Source organism: Megascapheus bottae, chromosome 6 (assembly GCF_031878675.1).
Source record: "Megascapheus bottae isolate mThoBot1 chromosome 6, mThoBot2.hap1, whole genome shotgun sequence".
Lineage (NCBI taxonomy): Eukaryota > Metazoa > Chordata > Mammalia > Rodentia > Geomyidae > Megascapheus > Megascapheus bottae.
Genome location: NC_143514.1, coordinates 71640758 through 71654094, shown reverse-complemented (window position 1 = coordinate 71654094; position 13337 = coordinate 71640758). Strand labels below are relative to the sequence as shown.

The window sequence follows — 13337 nt, the reverse complement described above, 5'->3', positions numbered from 1 at the left end:
CCCCTGGAAGTGGGGCTTGGCTCAAGGGTAGGGTGGTAGCCTTGAGCTGAAGAGCTCTGGACAGCACCTAGGCCAAGTTCAAGCCCCATGACCCATCAAAAAACAAACAAACAAAAAAACCTTGCAGTTTGCGAGCTTGAGCATGTTTCTTCTTGTTTTATTTCTTTTCTTTTTTTGGGGGGGGGGGTCGGTCGTGGGGCTTGAACTCTGGGACTGGGTGCTGTCCCTGAGTCCTTCAGCTCTAGGCTACCACCCTATCACTGGGCCTGGGCATTGTCCCTGAGCTCTTCAGTTCAAGGCTGCTGCATTACCCCTTGACCTTAGGGCCACTTCCGGTTTCCTAGTGGTTAATAGGAGATAAGAATCTCATGAACTTTAGTTTCCGTGCTGGCTTTAAATGGAAATCCTCAGATCTCAGCTTTCTAAGTAGCTAGGATTACAGGCCTGAGCCTCCAAACGTGGCTATCATGGAATTTTTTTTTTTTTTGGCCAGTCCTGGGCTTGAGCTCAGGGTCTGAGCACTGTCCTTGACCCTCAGCACCACTTCTGGCTTTTTTCTATGTATGTGGTGTAAGGTCTGCTGAAAGGAAACTCCACACAGTTCAGGAAAAGAAAGAGGGTTTATTGTGTGAGGAAAGAGCAGACTCCTGCCACCCAAGATGGAGTCAGGCATGCAAGAGAGCTTGTGGCAGGAAGTGAGAAATTATATAGGGGGAGGGGTATAGCCACACTGGAAGTGGATGTGATCTCAGAGGATGGGGAAATATCTCAAACTGGAGGACCTCCCACTGCCCCCAGGCATGCCAGTTGCCAGGGTTACAGGTGCTGGGCGGGGTTATCCAGGGTGCAAGGGGAGAGAGCCAAGGGAAGAAGTCATTTCTTCAAGGCAGACCTAACATGTGATACCGAGGAATTGAACCTGGGTCTTCATGCCTGCTAGGCAAGCACTCTACCACTAGGCCAAACTCCAGGCCCTATCACAGAATTCTTTTTTTTTTTTTTTTGCCAGTCCTGGGCTTGAGCTCAGGGCCTGAGCACTGTCCTTGGACTTTCTCAAGGCTAGAGCTCTACCGCTTGAGCCTCAGCACCATTTCCGGCTTTTTTCTATGTATGTGGTACTGAGGAATTGAACCCAGGTCGTCATGCATGCTAGGCAAGCACTCTACCACTAGGCCAAACTCCCGGCCCCCTATCACAGAATTCTTAACAGATAATCTGTAAGCATTTTCTTGGACACTTTACTGGAGTACCTTCTTTTTCTCATATGGGATTGTTTGCAAGAAGGCTCTTTCTGGGACCCTGGAAGGGGGGAAAAATCTCATCAAGAATCTATGAGATTTTAATTCTAGATTAAAAGGAAATGGTTCGGCTGGGAGTTTGGCCTAATGATAGGGTGCTTGCCTTGCATGCCCGAAGACCCAGGTTCAAATCCTCGGTACCACATACCTAGAAAAGCCAGAAGTGGTGTTGTGGCTCAAGTAGTAGAGCACTAGCCTTGACTAGCCTTGAGGAAAAGCCCACGGATAGTGCTCAAGTCTCTGAGTTCAAGGCCCAATACTGGCAAAACAAAACAAAACAAAGAAAAATGGAAATGGTTTATGAAGAAATACAGATTGAACATTGAGATAAAAGTTTCTTACTTAAATATAATTTTCTTTTCTTTTTTTTGGCCAGACCTGGGGCTTGAACCAGTACTGCCCTTGGGCTTTCTCAAGGCTACAGCTCTATAGCATCATTTCTGTTTTCTATGTATGTGGTACGTTAAGTATCATTTTCTGTAGCTTGAAGATCCACTGTTGTAATACCTCTAATGGTTTTGTGGCTCTATCTAGTCTGCTGTCATAGGGCAGACATCCCAGGACAAATCCTTGGTCCCTCTTCCCAGCACCCATTCAGCTCATGAAAAGGCTTAGTTGGCTGCATCGGCTATATAAGAAGGATGTGCTAAGGTCAAGTCTTAAGAAACAAGTAATTGCTTAGAAATGGCCTCATCCCTTTCTGAGCTATCCCTTTACACATTAACAATGTATTTATTTTTTGAATTTTGAATTTTTAGGTTTTTGACAACTATGCAGTCACGGTTATGATTGGTGGAGAGCCTTATACTCTTGGACTTTTTGATACTGCAGGTAAAAACTTAATTTCTTTTGTAATGTTTTGATTTGACTTGTAACTGTAATAGTTGCTGGTTGTGTATCTTTTTGGTCATCTTGGGAAATTAGCATTTTAGCAATTCATTTACCTTTTCTTAAATACTACTACTACTACTACTAATAATAATTTTGGTGCTGGTCCTAGAGCCTGGGCACTATTCCTAAGCTTTTGGCTCAAGGCTAGTGCTCTACCAGTTGAGTTACAACTCCACTTCTAATTTGTTGTTCCTTCCTTCCTTCCCTCCCTCCCCCTCTTTCTTCCTCTTTTTCTTTCTTTTTTCTCTCGTTTCTTCTTTCTTTCTCTCTTTTTCTTTCTCTCTTTTTCTCTTTCCTTTCTTTCTCTCTCTCTCTTTCTCTCTCTCTCTTTCTTCGTTCGTTCGTTCGTTCGTTCGTTCGTTCGTGTGTCATGGGGCTTGAACTCGAACTGGGCACTGTCCTGGAGTTTTTCAGCTCAATGCTATCGCCCTAACCTAGAGCCAAGACCCACTTTCCTTTTCTAGAGGATAATTGGAGATAAGAGTCTCAGGTCCTTTTGTGCCCAGGCTGGCTTTGAACCTGGATCCTCAGATCTCAGCCTCCCCAGTAGCTAGGATTACAAATATGAACCACCATATGCCCGGCTTTCCAGTTTCTTTTGATAGTTGATAGGATATAAGAATCTTCTGCTACTGGCTTTGAATCATGTTCCTCAGATCTCAGCCTCCTGAGTAGCTAGGGTTATAGGCTTGAGCCATTGATGCCTGTCTTATTTTATTTTATTTTTTTGCCAGGCCTGGGGCTTGAACTCTGGGCCTGAGCACTGTCCTTGGGCTTTCCTCAAGCCTAGAACTCTACCACTTGAGCCACAGAACCACTTTTGGCTTTTTTTCAGTGTATGTGAATTAAACCCAGGAATTAAACCGAGGAATTAAACCCAGAGCTTTGTGCATGTTAGGCAAATACTCTACCACTAGGCCACACTCCTGTCCCTCTGTCTTATTTTTATTACCTTACTAAGGACCTCGATTGATCTCCAATTAAGAGTGGTTGAGTGCTAGCCTTGTGCATAAAGCTCGGGGACAACACCAGGCCCTGAGTTTCAAGCCCAAGACCAGAAGTTTAGAGGTGTGGCTCAAGTGGTTGAGTGCCGTTAGGGTGAACACAAGTTCAAACCCTACTTAGAATTGAACCCATGGCTTTGTATATCCTAGGTAGTATGTTAGAAGAAGCCTAAAAAAATAGAAAAAATAATAGCCTATAATAGTTGAGGGATATTTCCCCCTGCTGTTCTATATGTCCTTTGGAGGCAATCTGTATGCAAAGAAAAACCAGTGTATGGCTACTTGTAGTTGAAAATTGATTTAAAATTTTATTTTTGAATTTGTAATGCTCATTTTTATAAGTCTTTGCATTTTTAATAGATACTTTAAAAGCTGTCCTGATGAATAATACAGTAAAATTCATTTATATTAAGTATTAAGCTTGACTAATAATTTTAGTCCTTTACAATAATAAAGATAGAAATATTTTATAATCTTAATTTCCCTCCCAATTGTGTGACTTAAACTCTGGCCTTGGGTGCCAGAGTCTCTTTCTATGTGTGTCATAGAGCTTGAACTGGAACTGGGCACTGTCCCAGAGTTTTTCAGCTCAATGCTACCGCCCTAACCTAGAGCCAAGACCCACTCCTGAACTCTTCAGCTCAAAGCCACTCCCCTTGAGCCACAGTGCCACTTTCTTCTAAGTGTTCTTGTGCCTTTTTTGCAGTCAGTCCTTTCCTCCCATGACCTGGCCAATTACAGATCTGCTGGTTCTAGGATTGCATCTGAATATTTTATGTTTAACTATTTTCAGGTACCATACATAATATTTTCAGGAGCCAGCCTTGTCAGGTGTATCAATTGTTGTTTCTTTTTATTGCTAAGCAGTATATTTGGGGCTTGAACAAGCTCTGTCCCTAAGATGTTTTGCTCAATGATAGCCGTTTTATGGCTTGAGCCACAGCTTCATTTACAGTTTTTTGATGTTTAATTGGAGTTGCATGGACTTTCCTGCCTGGATTGGCTTCCAACCTTGATCCTCAGCTCTTACTAGGATTACATGTGTGAGCCACTGGCACCTGGTCTTTTAGGTGCCAGTAAAAGTATTTGCTTTTATTTATTATAGTTGTGAGCCCAGGTATAGTAGCAAAAGGTTTTTGTTTGTGCCAGTCCTAGGGCTGGAACTTGGGGCACTGTCTTTGAGTTTTTTGCTTAAGGCTAGCACTTTATCACTTGAGCCACAGTTCCACTTATGGCTTTTTTGGTAGTTAATTAGAGATAAGAGACTTGGAGGCTTTTTTGTCCTGGCCAGCTTTGAATCTCCATCTTCGATTCAGCCTTCTGAGTAGCTAGGATACCAGGTGTAAACAACTGGCTCAATAAGGAATTTTTTTTTTTGACATACATAAGAAAAGTTAGCCGAGGGAAAATATTATCTAAATAGTATATAACTACTAGCTAAGCCATATGTTTTAAAAATTTATTATTATTGGGGCTGGGAGTTTGGCCTAGTGGTAGAGTGCTTGCCTAGCATGCACGAAGACCCAGGTTCGACTCCTTGGTACCACATAAACAGAAAAAAGCCAGAGATAGTGCTGAGGCTCAAGTGGTAGAGCTGTAGCCTTGAGAAAGTCCAAGAATAATGCTCAGGCCCTGAGCTCAAGTCCAGAACTGGCAAAACAAACAAAAAAAACAAAAACAAAAAAACATTATTATTATTTTTTTTGCCAGTCTTGGCCTTGAACTCAGGGCTTGGGCACTGTCCCTGAGCTTCTTTTGCTCAAGGCTAGCACTGTACCTTTGAGCCACAGCATCACTTCCAGTCTTTATTGTTTATGTGGTACTGAGGAATCGAACCAAGGACTTCATGCAAGCCAGGCAAGCACTCTACCACCAAGTCACATTCCCAGCCCTAAGCCATACATATTATTAGAAATACTGTTCTATGGTTCATGCTCAGTGTGCTGTTAAGCTGTTTAATCTATTGGCTTACTTCATTTGAGTGCTCTGAAGATAGTAAGATTCAGTTGATGACTTCTCTCTAACTTTATTCCTTAGGGCAAGAAGATTACGACAGATTACGACCACTGAGTTATCCACAAACAGATGTATTTCTAGTCTGTTTTTCAGTGGTTTCTCCGTCTTCATTTGAAAATGTGAAAGAAAAGGTAAATTAGTTATATATCCTTCCCCTATAAAAGATAGTTATTGAATTTCTTTTGGCCTATTGTAAATAGAGCTTTAGACCTTTGTGTATTATTATTAATACTGATATTTTTAAAATAACTTTCCTTTAGTGGGTACCTGAGATTACTCACCACTGTCCAAAGACTCCTTTCCTGCTTGTTGGTACCCAAATTGATCTCAGAGATGACCCCTCCACTATTGAGAAACTTGCCAAGAACAAACAGAAGCCTATCACTCCAGAGACTGCTGAAAAGTTGGCACGTGATTTGAAGGCTGTCAAGTATGTGGAGTGTTCTGCACTTACGCAGGTAAGAGCTGTGTGGAAGGAATGGTTTTAGGTTGCTGCATATTTCTAGGAACATTGGTATATGGACATTATTTCTACAGTGGTCAGCAGTACATAAATCTGCCCTGGAAGAATGTGATCAGCTTCACATTGTAAATGTGCTGGAGGTCTCTATTTATGAAATCACTGTTAGTTTCTAAACCTCTTATATTGATAATCTCCCATATTGTACTTTACTGAATGATTTGACATGGGCAAGGCCATGTTTAAAACAAAAGCAAAACCCTTACATGAAAGGTTGGCATGTGTATAGACTTAGAAAGTAAAGATATGAACTCATCCCCACATTCCCTGCCCCGGAGACTTAAAAAATTTATTTTATTTTAACATTTCATTGCCTTTAATTTGCCAGATACCACTAAGTTCACTTGATAGTAATATGCTCTTGGTAATGCAGGTTCTTTTTTTCTGTCTTTACTAATATTAGCCCTCAGATCATGCATTCAACATTTCACACAATAACGTGTCACACAATGTCTATGGAATGGCTAAAGAAGATGCAGTGTTCAGATGGGCTATACTGAACCCCGAGAAAAGAACTGATACCAACACAAGGAAATGTCTCTTTAGGGGACCAGATAAGTTTTAGGAACTGCAGATTCACCCATCAAAGCATTTTTGTCAAATGCAGTTCCACCAACATCATTCCTGGTGTGGATTTGAAGGAGATTGTATGTCATGGGCATTCCAGTTGGAGCTCAGAGACAGAGGTAGAGGACCTTTACTTTGGCAGTTTTGCTGGGTGAAGCTTGAGACAAGTGACCAGTCAACTCTTAGATATCTCCCCCCCCCCCAATTTTGACAATCAATACTACATTGTTCTGGGGTAATTAACAGAGACAGGATGAGTCAGTACTTGAGATTGCATCAAAGAAAGCTGTGTTGGCTCTTTCTGCTGTAGTTCTCATTTTTTATTCCAGGTGTTTTTTTTTGAGTGTATATGTGTTTGTGTTTATTTCAGTCCTTGGGCCTAGGTGTTCATGGTTGGTACTCTACCTTAAGCTATAACTCCAACTTCTTTCTTTTTTTTTTTTTTGGTGGGTCATGGGGCTTGAACTTGGACTGGGCACTGTCCCTGAGCTCTTCAGCTCAAGGCTACCTCCCTATCCTTGAGCCAAGCCCCACTTCCTGTTTTGTAGAGGTTAACTGGAGATAAGAGTCTAAGGTCCTTTTGTGCCCTGGCTAGCTTTGAACTTTGATGATCAGATCTCAGCCTCCTGAGAAGCTAGAATTACAGGCGTGAGCTACTGTGCCTAGCCCAACCTGGTTTTTTTGGAGGAGGGCAGTCCTGGGGCTTGAATTCGGGGTCTGGGCACTGTCCTAGAGCTTTCTCCAGGCTAGCAATCTACCACTTGTGCCACAGCCTCACTTCTGGCTTTTTCTGTGTATGTGGTGCAGAGGCATCGGATCTAGGGCTTCATGCAAGTTAGGCAAGCACTTTACCACTAGGTCACATTCCCAGCCCACCAACTTTTTATTTATTTTCTTTTTGCCCGTACTGGGGCTTGAACTTGGGGCCTGAGCACTGGGCTTTCCTCAAGGCTAGCGCTCTACCACTTGAGCTATAGCATCACCTCTGGCTTTTTCTGTGTATGTGGTACTCAGGAATTGAACCCAGGGGTTTGTGCATGCTAGGCAAGCACTCTACCACTAGACCATGCTCCCAGCCTGGCACTTTTATTCTTGATTTTGTTTATACTGTGGCACATATAAATATATACATTGATGTTTCACTAGGTATTTTGTATATGGCTCAGTGCCTAGTAAGTACGGAGTTGTACTGGGCTGGCCATTAAAGATAAAACTTCTGTGTTTAATTAGATAATCCACAGGATAATTTCAAAGATTAAGTACTTTTTTTTTGATCAGTCATGGGGTTTGGACTCTTCCTGGATACTGTTCTTGAGTTCTTCAGCTCAAAACTAGTACGCCACCATGTTGAGCCCAGGTGCTACTTGCGTTTTCTGGTGGTTAGTTGGAGATAAGTCTGTTTTCTGGTGGTTAGTTGGAGATAAGTCTCGCAGATGGCTGGCTTTGAACTGAGATCCTAGATCTCAGCCTTCTCTGTAGCGAGGATTACAGGATTAAGCCACCAGCTTAGCTTGTCTCTGTCTTTTGCCCAAGAATAGAGCTCTACCAGTTGAGCCACAGTTTGAGTGGTTAATTGGAGATAAGAGTCTCTGGGGACTCTTCTGCCTAGGCTGGCTTGGAGCCATGATCTTCAGGTCTCAGCCTCCTGAATAGCTAGGATTATCGATGTGAGCCACCAGTGCTCAGCAATCTTTAGATATTTAGACACATTCCCAAAAGCCTATTACCTCATAGTAAAAGTAAATATCTAAAAGTTCAGAATGGGGCTCTGGAAATGTGACTTCCTGGTAAACTGCTTGCCTAGCTTGCATGAAGCCCTGGGATGATTCCTCAGTACCACATAGACAGAAAAAAACCAGAAGTGGTACTGCGTGGCTCAAGTAGTAGAGCACTAGCTTTGAGCAGAAGCAGCTCAGGGACAGTGCCCAGGATCCAAGTTTATTCCCCAGGACTGGCATTAAAAAAAAAAATTCAGAATGGTTCACATCTTCTCTCACATTGCACAGATTGAGATGAAAAACAAAAAAAAACAATGCTTTAATGACGTTTTTCTCTATGTTCTAGAACCACCTCCTGAAAAGTGTGTCAATGTTGGGAGGGAGAAGAATGTATCTTTGAATGTACTCTGTTATTGAGATAGGGCTGCTTTGGAGGAAATGGAGACAAGTAGGCTATGTTGACCTAATTTTAGGTCACTGACAAAGAGCTTATTTTAGGTAGCTGATGCTTCTGTGAAGCATGATTTTTTTTTTTTTTTTTTTTTTTTTTTTTTGCTGGTGGGTCATGGGGCCTGAACTCTGGGCCTGGGCTCTGGGCCTGGGCTTTTAGCTCAAGGCTAGTGTTCTACCACTTTGAGACACAGCTCCACCTCCAGTTTTCTGGTGGATTATTGATTGGAGATAAAAGTCTCACAGACTTTAGTGCTTGGGCTGGCTTTGAACTGCGATCCTCAGATCTCAGCCTCCTGAGTGCTTTTTGTTGAAGGTAAGAGCCTCATGGACTTTCCTGTCCAAGCTGGTTTTGAACTGTGATCTTCAGATCTCAACTTCTTGAGTTGGTATGATTACAGGTGTGAGCAAACAGTGCATAGTTTCTTTGCCTTTATTACTGATTTATTTATTTATTTTGTATCTAACGGAATGTGTGGGTATCATTCCTCTGGGATGCCACAGTTGGAGTAAGGTGTGAAGAGGGAACAATGTTTAGGGTAGTCCATGGTTGGCACTTACTTTTGGACCTGTTCTGGGACTTTGGTTACATTTTTACTTGTGATCACATTATTACGTAAAGAACATGTGAAACCTCTTTGGTTGGTAAACCTGTGGCTTCAGGTTTAGGTGAGTCTATAGACCTGGGTCCAAGGTACCACTGCTACAGAGCCACAGTCACTTTGGAGTTTCTGGCTGAGGTGTAAGTGCATTTTTCCATCTTAATGCCTGTAGATGTGACAGTTCTCTTTGTTCTCACTCTCACTCCATGCTTTATGCTCTGATAATCATGCAGACATCTTAAAGCATTGGACTGCTTGCTAAAAACTCATTCTAGGACCCCATTCTTTGTTTTTGTATGACTTGGGTGGTGGTAACTGATTCTAATAACGTTGCTGAATAACTGAAGTGTATGCTGTTTCTATAGTCACTTCTTTAAATTCCCCAGTTGCTACTGTTGTACAGCAAATTCTCCTAAATGTCTTAACCTTTTTGTTTGGGAAACTGCTCTACTCTGAAACGCTGATTAATTTCATCCAGATATGTCACTGAACTGAGAAACATGTGGCATGCCTCTTAGTCTGCTATTTGTGTCCTTCAGTTATTCAGGGGCTGAATTCACACAAGCCTGAAATTATAATAAATCTATTTCTAGCATATGGTGCCCTTCTTATCTGTAGAAATATTGAGAACTCGTGAAAGGCTTAATTGTCTATCACAGGTCTCAGCTGTACATACGAAATTTTCCTCTCCTGGCATGAAAGTTTGTGAAAGTCCAATTAACCCCCAGAAAATTGGAAATGGAGCTATGGCTTAAAGTGGTAGAGTGATAGCCTTGAGCTGAAGAGCTTAGGGATAGCCCCCAGGCCCAGAGTTCAAAACGCATAACTGAATAATAACAACAAAAAACAAACCAAACCTGCTTTCTCAGTTAACCTTCTTTTGAGTTGATAACTCTTCAATTGGCTGTTCTTCTAATACTGAGTTTTAGACTTAGCATCTTGACATTTAATTTTCTTAAAATACATTGCTTCTGTGAATTCAGCTCACTTAATCCGGACTGCTGTTATATCTGCTAGTCTTCTAATCCTCTAACCTGGCTGCTATTCTCTCTCCTCCCCTCTGTCTTGTAGAGAGGTCTGAAGAATGTGTTTGATGAGGCTATCCTAGCTGCCCTCGAGCCTCCGGAAACTCAACCCAAAAGGAAGTGCTGTATATTCTAAACTGTTTTCTCCTTTCCCTCTTTGCTGCTGCTTCCTGTCCCACCACTGTAGAAAGATCATTTAAAAACAAAGGAATAAAACAATCCTGTTTGCAAGCCTCTGCGTCTTTTTACTTACCACCTTAGAACAACCTCTGTATTAGTTTTTAACTTATTAATGCAATATCTTACAGAATATTTTTTGTGATAGTCAAGTTGGACTTGTTTAACTTTCTGCTGCTTGAGTTGCCTGATGCTCAGAGCCTTTTGGTTTTGAATTCTACTGCAAAAGGGAATATGGCTTGTTATTAAAAATGTCCTCTGGGAGAAAACAAGAAAAGTTTTAACACTAGATAATTAGTTCTAGATGGAAAAAGCAACACAGACACCATTTTACTCATGATGAATTGTTAATTGTAATTGCATGACAAACTATGACAAAAAGGGTGACTTGCTAGTAGAGTGTAATGGGGAGGGGAGGATTCTTTTCTGGTTTTGCTTTGTGCAGTGAGACTTTGTGTTGCTATTGCTTTGCCTGTTTGTGCTGTAGTGGACTATTTGTCAGTCTGGGATGGGGAAGATAATGATGTATCTGCTTACTGCTTTATGAATTCTTTGTTATTATCTTCTAAGAATAGCATCCATTTTAACAGTTGACGTAAGGTTTGTTAATGTTGAAATGTAAAGTTGCCATCTTTATATTTTACTGCTTCTGATTTTATTGTTATGAGGGAAACATACAATTGTGGTCACCTTTAAATTTTGAAATTAAAAAATATACAATTGTTTGTATAAATGCCTGATGAAGCTTTATTCCTGCTGCACTTTCTGATTCTAACTTTATTATGTATCAGGTACCTACTTTGATTCCATGAATTCTCAGTTGGGATAAAGAATTGAAAGTGAATCTCTTTCAGTTGCCATACCCATGCTGCCTCTGCCTGTGCCTTCCATATAATATGGATGCATCTGTCCTGTGTGACATCCAGCTGTTTCATTTGAATGCAGAGCTGCTTCCCTTGTTTCTATGTAAAAGGTTTCAGCAACACATTACAAAACTCACATCGAATGAATAAGTGACATTTGTGCTTATTTGCTTCTTGTAATATACATTGGTCTGCAAAAAGCTATCTCAGAGAACCATTGTCTCACTCATCAATATCTATTCCTCTGCTCCTACATTGCTGAATTTCTCTGGTACCCTGTCTAGACAAAACTTGGTGATCTGAGATTATTAGGTTAAGATTTAGGGTTATTTTTAATGTTCCTTTGCCCACTCTCAGGGTTTTGACTGCTTTAAGCTTGAACTCTAGCTGTATTATATTGAAAATCAGACTGCCCATTTCTTCTTTCTACCCCTTTCAGAAAGGCCTAAAGAATGTGTTTGATGAAGCAATATTGGCTGCCCTGGAGCCTCCAGAACCGAAGAAGAGCCGCAGGTGTGTGCTGCTATGAACATCTCTTCAGAGCCCTTTCTGCACAGCTGGTGTCGGCATCATACTAAAAGCAATGTTTAAATCAAACTAAAATTAAAAATTAAAATTCGTTTCTGCAATAATGACAAATGCCCTGTACCTACCCACATGCACTCATGTGAGACAAGGCCCATAGGTATGCCCCCCCCTTCGCCTTCCAAGTACTAGTTAATTTTGATAATTGTGTATTGTCAGAAAAAGTGATCAGTACTAGTTTTTGTTGTTTCAAAAAAAAAAAAAACCAACCTTTTTTGTTTGTTTGTTTAAAAGCAAGGCATGCTTGTGACGACTGTAACAGACTAATTTTGAATTGTTGAAGCTGCTCCCTGGTTCCATTTTAGACAGTAATCTGGGACATTTTAGAGGCTTTTTTTTCCCCCCGGGGTGGGGGGGGGTTGTGTGTGTGGGATTCATTTTTTAGTATTTTGTTTTTTTAAACATTAACCAGTGACAGCCCTTCAGGGAGGAGGACGGATTAATTCCACATTCCACTTCCTAACTCTAGTTTAGAAAATGTGTTCCCCATCTGGTGCTCTTAGGAAGGAGTATAGTAAATGCCTCATTTAATAACATACTCCTTTTTGAAAGTTGCCTTTTTTTCCCTCCCTCCACCCTTGAGTAGATCCAGTATTTGATGATGCTCATGAACGTGGGTGGAAGCCGTCTTGCCCTCCTCTTTTCTAGGATGCACTCTATATGTGACTGTGACTTCCAAGGAAATTCGTTTGCCTTTTTTTTTTTTTTGAGGGGGAAATGATTTCTAACTTCTTTTACTCATAAATGAAGAAGAGTATTGCACCTTTTGAAATACACCAAATTGACTTCATACATAATATTTTTTTCTTGTCAGTCATTGTCTTACATGCTTAGTATTGATTTGCAAGTCAGTAGTGTGTGGTATTCTTGGAAGCCAGCTGATGACTGGCCCATGGAGAAAAACTCTGAGAGGGGTAGAGGGGTGCTGGAAGACAGACGCCTATGAGATGACTGGCTTCCTTTCTGGTGATGAGGCTGCCAGGCCTGCTTCTTGAGAAGCTGGGGCTGGTAGAAGGGCAACACTTAGCCAACATGGGGACCAGTCAGGGTAATCCCTTTTTTCTGTCTTGCATATGAGGAACCCTTGAGCAACCTGCTGAAGCTCTCCAGTTTAATAAAAATGGCAAGAGTCTTATTAAGACTCATTTATTATAAGTGTTAATAGGGATTTTATCAGACTATTTCAGTTGCAGTTTCCAATTTTTAAAAATGTTTAGGTAATCTTTTCCACCTTCTTCAAATCCTAATTCGTGTAGATTCATTAGTATTGAACCAGTGCTTTCTCATGTTTCAATTCTTTGTATATGCGTTCTTTTCAGATGTATTAAACAAACAAAACCCTTCACAAGCCAGCCTAAAGGTTGTTATTTTCCCTCCGCCTCTTACTTTTCAGGTATTTAGGAGTGGGAACTTATTACATAGCATTAATTTCTAACTTCTTTTTTGGGGGGATTGGGAGGGAATTGGTTGTGGGGCTTGAATTCAGTGCCTGGGCGTAATCCCTGAGCTTTTCACTCAAGGCTAATATTCTACCATGTTGAATCATAGCACCACTTCAATTTTTCTGGTGGTTAATTGGAGATAAGAGTCTCACAGACTTTCATGCCCAGGCTGGCTTTGA

At 41.2% G+C, this 13337-nt stretch overlaps 1 protein-coding gene across 2 annotated transcripts in view; it reads left to right on the top strand.

Moving 5' to 3' along the window:
* Cdc42 (cell division cycle 42) overlaps nucleotides 1-13064 on the top strand; it is a 41115-nt gene extending 28051 nt beyond the window's left edge. The window contains exons 3-6 of one of the 2 annotated variants that reach the window (XM_090335605.1): nucleotides 2057-2129; nucleotides 5231-5340; nucleotides 5470-5667; nucleotides 11571-13064. In XM_090335605.1, coding sequence (XP_090191731.1) covers nucleotides 2057-2129; nucleotides 5231-5340; nucleotides 5470-5667; nucleotides 11571-11660 — 471 coding nt within the window. In that variant the 3' untranslated portion in view covers nucleotides 11661-13064. Of the gene's footprint in view, nucleotides 1-2056; nucleotides 2130-5230; nucleotides 5341-5469; nucleotides 5668-10137; nucleotides 10323-11570 lie in introns of those variants that run through there. The other variant, XM_090335606.1, reaches the window with a different exon arrangement.
* The last annotated feature ends 273 nt before the right edge of the window (nucleotides 13065-13337 follow it).